The following is a 14,242-nucleotide window of genomic DNA, read 5'->3' as shown; positions in this document are numbered from 1 at the left end:
ACATCAGATTCAGGCCCTAAATGGGACAATCATAGGCCTCAGAAGTTTATGTAAATAAAGACGTCTCCGACATTAAAGTTTTAAGATTTTTTGTAAAGAAGCACCCAATATCGCCCATTGGGGTATTGCTTAGTCTTTTATACCTGAGTGGCCCAAAGATGCACTCATTACCAATGCAACAAAGGTAGCGCATTAAATCCCAACACTTGTGAACAGAATTCCTATTTGATGTGTTTCATTTACACAGTGTGGTTTTCATGCCTGTGACCAATAATAGGTCCAGGAGAAGCATGTCTGATTTGTCTCCTGTAGCATGATTTTTTTATTATGGAAGTCCCCCTGGCAAACGACAATTGAGTAAAAACTTAATTCAATGTAATTTCAGTTAGAATACGTCATACAAGCACCATGTTTCAAGGGTTCAATACATTTAGATTTAAACGAGGCATGACACCTAATGTCTCTACCATTTCCTTACTGGCTTTAGAGGTCTAAAAATGTCAAGTAATCTCTTTACATTTCAGTGAGCCAAGCAGATGTCACTTAGAATTCGGGACATGTAAAATGTTATTACATTTCTAGCCAGTTAGGATAGTCTTATTTAGAAAACGTTAACATCATAGGCATTTTATTAGGGTGCGCCATAAATTAGAGGATAAGCAACCCACTTTTTATGTTTCAATTGAGAAAGTATTGTAAAACCAAAAAAAGGTAGAAAATAATTGTTATGGTAAACATAAACATTTGTATTTCTATTTTGACATAAACATTTTTATTTTGACCGTTTTTTTTTCACTGATTGATCTGAAACGTTGTAACAGTGATTTGTTTACTACAGATATTTAGTGGATACATTTCTAAATCAATTGGTATTTCCAACAATCGGGTGGGGGGTAGGCAGAGTGGTACGGGAGGGAGGGAAATAGGATGAAAGGAAGTGGAAAATACAATTAGATCCAGTAAGAGGCGGCTCCTCCGTTAAGGCGGAGGAGCGATGCCCTACTAAAAAAATGTCCCCAGGGATAGAAAAATAAAACGGTAATACATTTCCATTTTATTTTCCAAAACTCCATCCTGAGCCTAGTGTCAGGAAGGGGAGGGCAGGGCTTTCTGCTGCTGCAAGACAGCCTCACTTCTCAGCAAAATGTTTTATTGGTGGATGGTGGCTCAATTAAAGGATAGTATAAGGATATTTACCCAGAGAGTCATCACTCGAGTGCGACCATCTTGGGCGCCAGCTCTCTGGTGCCACAGGGAGTGACTGTTGAAGCTATTTTTAATGAATATAATGTTTATTAAATAATGGATGATGGTAAATATCTTAACGGTTGTTTTGACTGCCATTATGATAGCGAGAAATAGAAAGAGAATGAGAAAGAGGGTGTTACAAGTGACCTAGGCCACTCCATAGTGCTAATAGTGTAACCTATTTGAGATAAATGTGAAACTAGATGCACTTTTAAATGCAGATTGAAAGGTGTTAGTTATATGAAACATCTCCCCTCACCCTCATTTAGAGAGTGTCACCTGCTTTGGGATGATCCTGTATCTTCAAACAAGCAAAATTGAAAACTTCTTCACTTTCCCATATAAGCTGGCCAATAAACTGATGTGTTAAAGAATTTTTACATTTGTTAAGAGTTTTTCAAGCATGTATTTTTGTCTTGTTTAGTCTAATATGCAAATTTTATTATGTGTGAATATAATTTTATTGTATTGAGTGTTATTTTGTTGGTGTTTTGCTGTTAATCTCCTTGTAGATCTAAAACTTTAATAACATTTTTAAATCTTGAAAACATTCTTCACTCGCCCATATATTTAATGGGATCACTCCATCTCACCCTCCTTGGAGCTCCATGCTCCACGAGCTATTATGCAGACATGAGCTAAGGTACATTCAGCATATGAATGGGAATGTGCCATAACTTTAATCAATGATGCTAAATTGACCTTGGGAAAATATCAATCCTGTCATCCAAGGGCAAACTAAGATGTGTTGCCTTAGCTTGACCTTAGATAGCACCTGCAATAGGGATGCACTTGATGTGGAATGTGTTGTCCATTACAAGTTGGACAGAACTGTGTCCATTGGAAGGGTAAATAAAGCCACTGTGATTACTGGTTTTCCCAGGACCAAAACCTACTGAGTTTATACGCACATTTTCTTGCTTCTGAAATCATCTGGAAATATGCACAGAAGTTGGTACAGAAGAGGGAAGACGTGCAGAATTTAACCCAGATAAACCAGATCCCAAATAATATATATCCAAATCTGGGCTAAACAATCAAAATGAAAAGTTACTTGGGTCGCGATACCAGCCAGAACTGGTATCATCAGCACTTTTACCTCCAATTAACAGCTGACTTATAATGTGGCCATTTTTGTTGTTGCACATCCTTCAATGAAGCCACATCTTTTAAAAGGTGATAGTGCCAGCTTCAGGGCGTTGCAACCAGTGCGGCTGCATTGGGCGCTGACTTGAGGGGGGGTGGGGGCAGTGAGCTCAGGGTGGCGCTGTGTTTAGCAATAAGGTACGACTTAAAAGCACTTGCTGCAGAATTCCTTGTATGTTCAGCTTTCAGACAGAAATAAAAATGTCATGGTAACTTTTGAGATTAATGTTCCTGCTAGAGAGAGAGATTTGAGTTTTGTCTAATGGTGGGTTTGACTCCGCGCAGAGGGTTAATATGCCTGCTGCAAGGAACAGATCTGTATTTTATGTAGATAAACATTTAACATGTATTTGAGAGAGGTGTTATGGAGGGATGAGGAGCTCTTTTGCCGGGTGGTAGTGAGGGAATCTGAGGAGGAGTTCATAAGAGGGAGGGGGGAGGAAAAAAAGATTGTCTCTCCGGGCGCAACCAGTGCTGAATCCAGCCCTGAAAGGTGGCATACTGATTTGAGAGGAGGCATGAGGGATGATCTGAGAATCCCTTAAATCCAGCAGGAAGCAATACATTTTTTCCATATGGACTAAATGTATGTGCATGGTTGCTCTGAACATATTAAGCATCTTGAACCAGATAGTATCTCTGAATCTTTGACCCACTCGTGCCTTTTTTTCAACAAAAACAGGAAAGGGACTGATTGATTTATATCTTTTTCAGGTAATTGACCAGCCATAATGTATGAATTGCTCCATACAGATCGCATTTAGTGTACAGATAAAATGTATATTGTTAAAATTTTACCAAAACTGTGTATTATAATTTCCTTATTTTTGTTTTGATTTGTGTGTTGCATTACATTTTTGTCTAAAATATTTAATTAATTTTTTAAGCTTACAGAGGCTATGCAGTGCGCAAAGAGCACAAAATTTCAAAAAATAAGATGGAAGAATTAATTATTAAATTTCAAGCAGGTGAGGATTTTCTAATGTGTTTATACTACAGTATTCTTTCCTCTTTTGCAGGATGGACATATATTTATCAATGTATCCATTCATTGAAAATCTTTCTTTGTTCTCAGTTGCAAGAGGATACTTAATTAGAAAGACAATCATGGACTTAATAAATAAGAAAAATGAAGCTGCAACAACAATTCAGTCTCATTACAGGGGATTTAAGCAAAGGAGGAGTTTCAAAAGAAAAAGGTACATTTTATGTTGAATGGATTTTATATCCAAAGTAATAAGGTATCAAAGTAAAAAATTAACATCTTAATGTATTTTTTAAAGCACAGCATACTCCACAGATAAAGCATCTTGGTTTTGAAGACAACCAAGGAGGGCATCATCAAAGGTTGAAAAACTACTTACAATGGTAGGTAGAAACCCCGTAGTGACACAGGTGCCAGTGTCACTATGGTGAGAGATACACTAGTTTCTCCAGAGCAATACTTGACTTGAAAAACCTGTCCAGTTACCAACGCTGACAGTATCACTACTAACCATGCCATGGCTATGGTGACATTGGACTGGGGAGGTCGTTACTGGCCTGAAACAGGTAGTGGTCCCTCCAAAACTTACAGCTGCATGTCTGCTTGGAAATGACCTGGAGACCTCAGCGTGGGCTGAAGTAGAGAGAAAGACACATGCAGCTATGCTGCAAATCCCTGAGGTAGTGTTTGTGAAGATGAGCACAAACTCGAACACAGGGTGAAAAAAGGAGTGTTGGAGCCTTAAAGGATGTCTCATCCTCCCAAGAGGAAGGGTAAGATGACTGGGGGACCAGTGTCTACACCGCAACAAGCTCATGACCTCTCTCCTCAGGGAGAGGACTTGTCAGCCCAAGAGGGAACTGAACCCATGGAACTTGGACCTTACCAGGTTGAGCTTCTGAGCCGGGGGGGGGGCTCTAGGGAACAGCTGTACATTGGACAGCACATCTGTCCCACTCTTGGGAGCCTGTGACCGCAAGCTGCTGAACAGGAAAAGGAAAATGTTGGTGGCTCCTACAGGGTCTATTGGGAGGAGGAACTCCTGTACACTGAGGCCAGAGACCCCAAACCTGGTACCACTAGGAGATTGGTAGTGCCTCAACTGTGAGGGAAGTTCATACTCACTTTGGCCCATGACAGTCCCCTAGCTGGGCAACTGGGAATAACTTGGGAAAGGCTTGTTAGCCATTTCGACTGGCCCCATATGTCCCATAAAGTGAAGGAGTTTGTCAGCTCCTGTACCACCTGTCAAGCCAGTGGCAAAACAGTTGGACACCCAAAGGTCCTCTTAATTCCACTACCAGTGGTTGGGGTTCCCTGTGAAAGGGTTGGTATAGACATAGTATTTCCACTGGAAGCACCCACAGTCTCAGGCAACACTATCTTTCATACCAGTAGTAGTGGATCATGCTACCAGGTATCCTGAAGCAATTCCCCTCAGGACTACTACAGCCCCTGCAGTAGCCAGGACCCTACTGTGTGTCTTTCCCAGGGTATAATTTCCTAAGTAGGTAGTGTCAGACAGAGGTACCAACTTGATTTCTGCATCCTTGAAACACGTGTGGGGTGAGTGTGGAGTGAACTACACATTCATTACCTCTTACCACCCACAAACCAATGGCCTTGTTGAAAGGTTCAACAAGACATTGAAGGACATGATCATGGGACTCCCTGATAAACTCAAAAGGAGATGGAATGTCATCTTGCCATGCCTGCTCTTCACTTACAGGGAACTGCCTCAGAAGGGAGTAAGGTTTTCCTCCTTTGAACATCTGGTAGGCCATCCTGTGAGGGGACCACTTGCACTTGTAAAAGAAGGTTAGGAGAGGCCTCTCCATGAAACTAAACAAGATATGATTGATTATGAGCTAGGCCTTCGTTCCAGGATGGCAGAGTGCATGAAAAATGCATTCTAAAACCTTGAGGCCAGCCAACAGCTCCAACAGCTTTGGTATGACCAAAAGGCTACTACACTGGTGGAGTTCCAACCAGGGCAGAAGGAGTAGGTTTTAAAGCTTGTGGCACCAAGGGCCCACCAGAACAGATGGAGTTGCCCTTACCATATCCTTAATGAAAAAGAGTGAGGTTGCCTACTTGGTATATCTGGGCATCAGCAGGCACCTCAAGAGGGTGATTCATGTAAACTGCCTGAAACTCTGCTCTGACAGGGCTGAAGTGTCTGTGCTGTTGGTCACTGATGAGCATCAGCAGACAGCTAGTGAACCTCTACCTGATCTCCTCTCTTACAGCCCCTAAGATAGGTCTGTTGATGGAGTTATCTATTCAGACACCCTCACTGCCCAACAGCAGACTGACTGCAGACATGTCCTGCAACAGTATGCTGCACTCTTCTCCCTAACCCCTGGTCAGACCCACTGGTGTACCAATGATGTGGACACTGTGGACAGCTTGCCTGTCAAAACCAAAATCTAATGACAGTCTGATCAAGTTAAGGAGAGCATCAAAGCTGAGATAAGCAAGATGCTGGAGTTCGGGGTGATTGAGCCCTTTGACAGTCCTTGGGCTAGCCTAGTGGTCTTAGTCCCCAAACCTCCCCCCCCCCCCCCTGGTGGAAAAAGAGAGATGAGGTTCTACATTGACTATAGAGGTCTCAATGCTGTTACTAAGGCAAATGCTCACTCCAAACCCAGGGCTGATGAGCAGATGGATTGGGGGCAGCCACATTTCTCAGTACCATTGACAAATGCAGGGCACTGGCAGATTGGCATGGCATAAGGAGCCAAAGAAAAAACTGAATTCTCCGCGCCTGATGGGCATTATCAGTTCACTGTTGTGCATTTGGTGTAAAGAATGTCACTGCCACCTTCCAAAGGTTGGTGATTCAAGTCCTTGCTGGGTTGGAGAACCTTGGTGCAGCATATCTTGATGAAATTTCTGTCTTTAGCTCTTCCTGGCAGGATCCCCTGATCCACCTGAGGAAGATTTTACAGGCTCTGCAAACTGCAGGCCTAACTATCAAGGCAAATAAGTGCCACATAGGGCATGGAACTGTTGATTACTTGGGCCACCTTGTGGGTGGAGGCCAAGTACAACCCTTGCAACCCAAGATCCAGACTATTCTAGACTGGGAGGCTCTCACAACCCAAACCCAAGTCAGGGCATTCCTTAGCTTGACTGGGTATTACAAGAGGCGTGTGAAGGGATATGAGTCCATTGTGATCCCCCTTCACAGAAACTACCTTCAAGAAGACGCCCAAGAAAGTGAACTGGACAGTTGGCTGTCCAAAGGCTTTTGACACCCCGAAAGAGGCCATGTGCTCAGGAACTGTTCTCAAGGCTTCCGGCTACTCCAAGCAGTTCATTGTGCTAGGGATAGCAGCGGTCCTATCCCAGACCAATGATAATGGCCAGGACCAAACTGTTGCTTTTATAAGCAGGAGGCTACACCCCAGGGAACAGCGTTGGATGCCATTGAGAGGGAGGCCTTTGATGTGGTTTGGTCCAGAAGAAATTGAGACCCTACCTGTTTGGGACTCACTTCCCATTCCAAACTGACCACTGACCTCTCAGATGGCTAATGTAAATGAAAGGAGAAAATCCCAAACTCTTGAGGTGGTCCATCTCCATACAGGCAATGTACTTTACAGTGGAACATAGACCTTGGACTCTCCATGCCAATGCAGATGGACTTTCCGGGTTCTTCCACTTGGATGATGAAGACTCTCATGGGAAAGGTTAGTCTCATCCCCTTTCATTTAGGGGAATGTGTGTAGGCAAGGTCCCCTTTTTGCATGGTTACACCCTAACGTTTTGCCAGATACATGATGCCACCTTGACTGAGTGTGTGCTGGGATCCTGCTAACCAGGCCCTAGCACCTTTGTTCTTTCCTGAAACTGTACCTTTGCTACCCACAATTGGCACACCTCTGGTCCACCTATAAGTCCCTTGTGAAGGGTACCCCTGGCACCAGGGGCCTTGTGAGGTCTGCAGCATGTATTATGTCACCCTCAGAGGCCCCTCACCTTAACACCCACGTGCTGCCAGAGCAGGATGTGTGTTTTGGTGCAGACAAACTGAAGAGTCGACAAGGTCACTCAGCCCTGTGTGCTACGCCCACCAACACTACCTGTGGCATGGGTAAGTCACCCCTTTAGCAGGTCTTGCAACCCTAAAGGGAGGGTGTGCCATACCACAGGTGAGGGCATAACTGCATGAGCATTATGCCCCTACAGTGCCTGTGCCATTTACAGTCACTGTAAGTGCAGTGAAGCCATTTTGAGTACATGGGCTGGGAGTTTGTCAACATGAACTCCACAGCTCGAAGATGGCTTTACTGAAGTCTGTGAAGTTTGGTAGCAAATTTTCTAGCACATTAAACCCACAATGATGCCAGTGCTGGATTTAATGAAAAATGCACACGGAGGGCATCTTAGAGATGCCCCCTGAAAAACGACCAACTCTGGTGTGGTTCCTGACTGGCTCCCAGCCATCTGCCATCACCAGAAAGGTTTCTGTACACCTGGTTAGAGAGCCTCCACCCTCTGGGTCTGGAAACAAAGAACATTTTGGGCATAGGTGTCATGCCTCATACCCCAGGAAGGGCAATGTCCCCAAAGAGGAAGTTCAAAGGCCTCCCTCCATTTCTGGTGCAAGAACCGGCAGGAAAACCTAGGTAGGAAGGGATGTGTGCTCACCTTTGCCAACCCCCACCCTTCAGGTGGGGGAGGCGAGGTGAAGCCCACTTCTCGGTCCCTGCCATCTTTTAGATGGGGGGGACCCCTCCAATCATGAAGAGGCTTATGCCCCCCTTCCACTGGAGGGTGGTAAACTAGGGGGTGGTCCTGACTTGTTCCGAAGTGACAAGAAGGAGGACTGAAGAGCCATCCTGCAGAAGAGAAGGACGACATCAAGTGCTTTGTCCCTAGCTCTATCAGCTTGTCTCCTACTCTGGACCCCTGCAAGCTGACCCCAGGCGTGTCCTGAAGCCAGCAGCCTCCAAGTCCCACGGAGACCTGCCCTGCCTTTCCAAAGAACTCTGATCTACCGTAGACACCGGATTTGGTCAACACCTACCCAAGCTAGTACTCCAGGTCCAGCTCGATCAGTGAGTCCTCACCACTCTGCACCTGACACCCACAGTGGTCCAACACCCAGGGAGTTCGCACCGGCAATCCTGAACTGTGATCCAGCATTGGAAGACCTCCACCGACCTTCTCCTTGATGCCTGCAGCCTCATCCTGAAGGGTCTCCCCCAACTGCAACCAGAATCCGTGAGAAGTACCTGATAAGAAAGGACATCCCTGCACCCACAGACCCTGAATGCTGAGGAGCCCGACCGATGGTGCCCTGGTGTCCAGCAATTTTTTAGTTTCCATTCTCCAGTCATTGGTTCCCTTCACCCAGCCTTCTGGCTCCAGCTAGCAGACCTTTTCCTTGGCTGACAACCTCCATAAAGAAGCATTGGGCTTCCGACACCTCCTGAGCACCCTGCACCCTGCCGCCCCTGCGCTGCTGGTGGAGTGGACTTGGTGCCTTTGCCCTCGACTTAACCCTAGAAGCGTGGCTCCCGAGATCGAGTGGCCTGCCTGTGAGCAGGCCCCAACCGAGGTGCCCCATTAGCTAACATAGGCACCCTGCACTCTGCACCTGGCCACCCTAGTGCAGCTAGAGGTGTCCCTTGAGTGCAAACCTGAACCTTGGGGAACTTTGGTTCTACCCTCTAAAACTCCAACCCTAAACAAATTTACTTGCCTGCAAACTTAACACATCGTTTGTCTCCATAGGACTGAATGGTGGGTAGATATAGAGATATAGATGTATTTTCGATATATCTAGAGCCACTGTAAGAGTTGACCACCCTCACAATGGTGTTAATATTAAGTGAATGAAATGAATGAAATGAAATGAAAGTGGGTTTAATAAAGTGCATTACTGCCCGAAGGCCTCATAGCGCTATAAATGCATATCTCTGAGAGTCTGCTGAATTATTTAGAAAAAAGGAAAGTTTTAAGAGTTTTGCGGAATTTTAAAAGATTGGACTCGTTGCGGAGCGTGGAAGGTAAAGAGTTGCAAGTCATGGCCGCATTCAGGGAGAAGGAGCGTCCACCCCACCTGGCCCGCTTGATTTTGCGTGTTGTTGCCAGAAAGGCCGTGCTGGAACGCAGTGATCTTTGAGGATGATAAGGGGTGGCTAAGGAACAGATAATTGCGGGGGCGTTTTTCCACATGGCCTTATGCATTATGCACATAGCCTTGAATTTTACTCTGGCTTGGATGGGCAGCAAGTGTAAATTTCTCAGGGCAGCAGTGCCCGAGTGACTACGGGACAGGCCTAGCAGTAGACGTGCTGCTGCGTTCTGAGTGACTTGCAGCTTTTTAAGTGTGCTGGTCGGTGCACCCAGATATAAAGCATTCCCATAATCGAGACGGGACAGGATGATGGCCTGGACCATTATCCTGCGGGCCTGGAAAGGGAGAAGTGGTAGAATTTTCCGCAACATACGCATCAGCCCGAAGCAGAGAGTATTGTAGCTTGCTGGTTAAAGCTAAGGGTATTATCCAGCCACATGCCCAAGCTTTTGATTTGCTTTTTTGGTTCTGGAGGGGGGCCCATACAGGGTGGCCATTGTAAAGTTGGTCTAGGGCCAGCTGTGTTCCCCAGGAACATCAGTTCAGTTTTGTCCCCGTTAAGTTTTAAATGGGAAGAGGCCATCCATTTTGTGACTGCTACTAGGCAACTGTTCAAGTTAGACGGGGTGTGTCCTGGCTGATTCAGGGCCACCACGAGCTGTGTGTCATCAGCGTAGGTCACGATTTCAAACCCAAAAGGGTGAACGACCTCCGCTAATGGTTCCATATAAATGTTAAAAAGTGTGGGGCTCAGGGAGGAGCCCTGAGGCACACCTTGATTGAGAGGCCAAGTTTTGGAATGAATGTCACCCTCCACCACCTGGAAGGTTCGATTTTCCAAAAAAGACTGTAGCCATGAAATGGCGCTTCCCGTCACTCCAAGCCGTTTTTATCGGGAGATAAGGATGTTACTGTTCACGGTATCAAAGGCGGCACTTAAGTCCAACAGCATAATTGCCGTGGTGCCGCCTTGATCCATGTGCTTGCGGGCTAGTTCTGTGACAGTCAATAATGCCACCTCTGTCCCCAGTTTTGGGTGAAAGCCAGCTTGAGAATCATGGAGCAGCTGGTTGGCTTCCAGATAGGACATGAGGCTGGTGTTGATATGTTTCTCAAGCAGCTTACCTACCCAAGGAAGGAGTGAAATGGGGCGGTAATTAGTCATTTTTTCAGGGTCAAGGTTGTTTTTTTTTAACAGAGCCCTAACTTGTGCACATTTCCAAATATCTGGTACTCTCCCTGTGGTGATTGACATATTTACGATATTCAAAATTACTGGTCTAATGATATCCGCGACATTCAGAAGATGGTGTGGAGGGGCAGGATCTAAAGGGGAGCCTGTTGTAACTTTCAACATGAGAGTATTAAGCAAGTCTTCTTCAAGCAGTGGGAATTCAGCTGGTTGGCAAACCGTGGTTGGAGGAAGGGTGTCTGTTCCCACTGAGTGTTGACTGACCAGGTCAAATGATGAAGAGATGGCTTGAATTTTTTGATAAAAGTACTCTGCCTGATTGTCACAGCGATTCTGGGCTTCACAAGGGTCCTGCAGAATTGGGGGGGTGCTGGTCAAGGATTTCGCAATTCTGAATATTTCCCTCGGGGAATTGGCGGACGCTGTAATTTTCTCCTCGTAAAATAAACCTTGTGCCAATATAATTTCCGCTTTATATTTTTTAATTGCCTCTCGATGGCTGCTTCTGTCCTGTTCCTTGAGAGTGCGTCTCCAAGTTCTCTCAAGCTTCCGGCAGTTTTGTTTTAACCCTTTTAGCTCTGGGGTGAACCAAGGTGATTTTTTGGACTTGGTTTTCACTTTGAGGGGTTTGTGGAGCACGAGTGTGTCTAAGGTGGTCTGTAGCCAATTGGCATAATGGATGTAGAGTGTATCTACGTCAACCCCGGTCTGCCGAGGAGTAGTAGAGAGGGAGTCTACCCACTGGTCTGTGGATAGTTTCGCCCAGTCCCTCCCTCTTAATGTGGCTCGAGGGGGCACAGAGAGGGGACTAGGGATGTGCCAGAGGAGTGGGACCAAAAAATGATCGGTCCATGGAAGGGGAACTGGGTTCCTAGTCTTAAGTCTCTGATCATTACTTAGGACTGCGTCTAGCAGGTGACCTTTGTTGTGTGTAGGTTCAAAACCCTTCTGAACAATTTGTAGGGCTGCAAGACTGTTTAGGAAGGTGGTAGCTAAGGGATCCATAGGATCGTCTAAGTGAATATTCATATCACCTAGAACCGTAAAATGAGGCAGAGAGACTGCAGATTCAGCAACCTTGGATGGAAGAAGGTTCATGAAATCTCCCATTTGGCCTGGGGGGCGGTAGATAAGTAGGCCGGAGAAAGTTAAGGTGGGGGATAGGTCAAGTGCGAAGTTCATACTTTCGCAAGCAGGAATTGTCGCAGAACTAGTTCTGCATTGGTAACGATCCTTAAAGAGTATGCTTTATCCCCCTCCTCTGCCCTCTACCCTGTCGACCCTTTGTAATCCGTATCCCTTCTGTAATATGGCGGTAATGTCTGGGTCAGCTTCTTCCCTTAACCAGGTTTCTGTTAGGAATATTGCGTCAGGGTTAATATCCTCGAGGAGGATTGACATTTCCACCGCGTGTTTAGTCAGAGAGCGACAGTTTAGAAGGAACATTTTAAGTGGATGTATTTTGTATTTATTGTTATTAATACAACAAGGAATCATAGGTCCTTGCCTGAAAGAGCACTGTCCTGCCACAAAGAAGAATACAGACCGTTACACAAAGCTGCCATTTGGTGATTTTACAAACCTTTCATCCACTTGATCTAATAGTTCACATTGCTACAAATCAGTGTAATTGTTAGGTGAAAGCCCGGCAACCTCTTTAATTTCTCCATAGCCACAGGGTAATGAGGTGAGCACCCATTAGGTATATTCCTTTTTCTTGGAGAAACTATTTTTCCACCCCAACAGTTGCAGGGCATGAGGTACAGTGGTATGAACCATGGGTCTTGTTAGGAAGAAAGCAAGGCTAATTTCAAAATATCCATTAGGTCAGCTGCATTGTCTGAGGAGATATTAGGGACTGTTGATTTGATTTCACAGACATATTGTTAGACTTGGCATTTGTTGCCACTGCTGATCAGTGTCAAAGTGCAAGTGCTCCCTGTGTACATTGTGATTTCAATTGGTTCTCCCCGATTGGCACATTTGATTTACTGGTGAGTCCCTAGTAAGGTGCACTGCAGTGTGTCATGGCCTGTAAATCTAATGCTACTAGTGGGCCTGCAGCACTGATTGTGCCACCCACATGAGTAGCCCTGAAAAGGTGTCTCAGACCTGCCACTGCAGTGTATGTGCACAATTTGTTAACTGCCATGTCAACTTGGCAAGAGCACCCACTTGCCACGCCCTAACCTTCTGTTTTCTTATACGTAAGGGTCCCATATGGTAGGCCCAAGGAACTCCCCTGGGCAGGGTGCAGTGTACGTGAAAGGTAGGACATGTACTGGTGTGTGTGACATGTCCTGATTGTGAACTACTGCCAATTTCATTTTTCTCTATTGAAAGGCTATCTTGTCCCTCAGGTTAGAATGGGAAATGCTTTGTAACATCTTACAAATATAACTTCCAATTGGGACAAGATGGAGAAATAAAATGTAGGCTCTCTGAGCTCAGAATTTAATAACACATCTTTTAGTAAAGATGGTTTTAAATTGTGTGTTTGAAATGCAATTTTTAGAAAGTAGGCATTTTCTTGTTTGACCGTTCTGTGTGTCTCTGCCTGTTTGAGTATTGGCTGTCTGGTTTTGGAGTGACAGGTGGTGGGGATGTGCATTCACTGTAGACAGCCACTGGGTGTGTTGAGGTGTGCCACAGAGGCTGTTTTCAAATTTGTTCCCCATTCCTGATGAAGAACTGCGGTGATGTTTTGAGATGAACACATAACCTGAATGGGTTAAAATGTCAATGATAACTAGACAAACTTCTTACTTATGTCAGGCTGATTATACATCCAAGTAAAGGAGGATATCCGCTTGAACAGTCATTTGTTTTCTTGGGACACTGTGTAATGTTGTTTGTATTTATTAAGTTTCAGTCTTGATATTTGTTTTTTTTGTATTTCTTATTTCGTTATTGTATATATTACGTAACAGTCCTGTGTGGTCCAGTGATATATTATCTGCATCACTTCACGATATATGATTGACAATATACTGTTAAATTTCTTTGTTGGTGGCATTTTATTTTTCAGTGGCTAATGTGTTTTTCTGCGCAATTTACTTGTCAATCCCTAGTGACATAGGGGATTAAATAATGTTTTGTAAAAAAAATAGCGCTTCCCCCACAGAACCGATTGTTGTTGCATACCATTTGATTTCCCAGGTTCTGGGGGAGACTGGGTTACACCATTAATATAATATAATGGTACATATTTCAGTGAAGTAGGGAAACAGCATCTGAAACCATTGGCCTTATATCACAAATTTTGCACTAATAATCATCTTTCCTCCTACATCTCACCCTCACGTTGTCCGTGTTGTCTTTCCCTCCCAGCACCACTCTCCCTTTGTATGTGCATGTGGCCTTTTCCCTCCCACCCCACACAGTCCCATTGCCCTTGCTGCCCCTCCCCCACCCTTCATAAGGAAAAAAAGCACTATGACATGTCAAGTGCTGGCCGCATCATAGTGCTTATCACAGTGCTTTTTTTTTTACTTCCCTTTCCTGTCTGTTCCATACCACTTATTTTTTTCATGTCACCTTTCTCACTTCTTGTCATTCCTCACCCCTTCTACTCTCCCTC

General features: G+C 45.0%; 1 protein-coding gene across 1 annotated transcript in view; it reads left to right on the top strand.

Annotated features, from left to right (window-relative positions):
• Positions 1-14,242, top strand: part of MYO3A (myosin IIIA) — an 869,350-nt gene that overhangs the window by 682,863 nt on the left and 172,245 nt on the right. The window contains exons 27-28 of the mRNA XM_078662798.1: positions 3,282-3,362; positions 3,470-3,593. Coding sequence (XP_078518924.1) covers positions 3,282-3,362; positions 3,470-3,593 — 205 coding nt within the window. The remainder of the gene's footprint in view (positions 1-3,281; positions 3,363-3,469; positions 3,594-14,242) is intronic.

This window comes from Lissotriton helveticus, chromosome 10 (assembly GCF_964261635.1).
Source record: "Lissotriton helveticus chromosome 10, aLisHel1.1, whole genome shotgun sequence".
NCBI classification, from domain to species: domain Eukaryota; kingdom Metazoa; phylum Chordata; class Amphibia; order Caudata; family Salamandridae; genus Lissotriton; species Lissotriton helveticus.
This window is presented reverse-complemented; position numbering and strand designations above follow the sequence as displayed.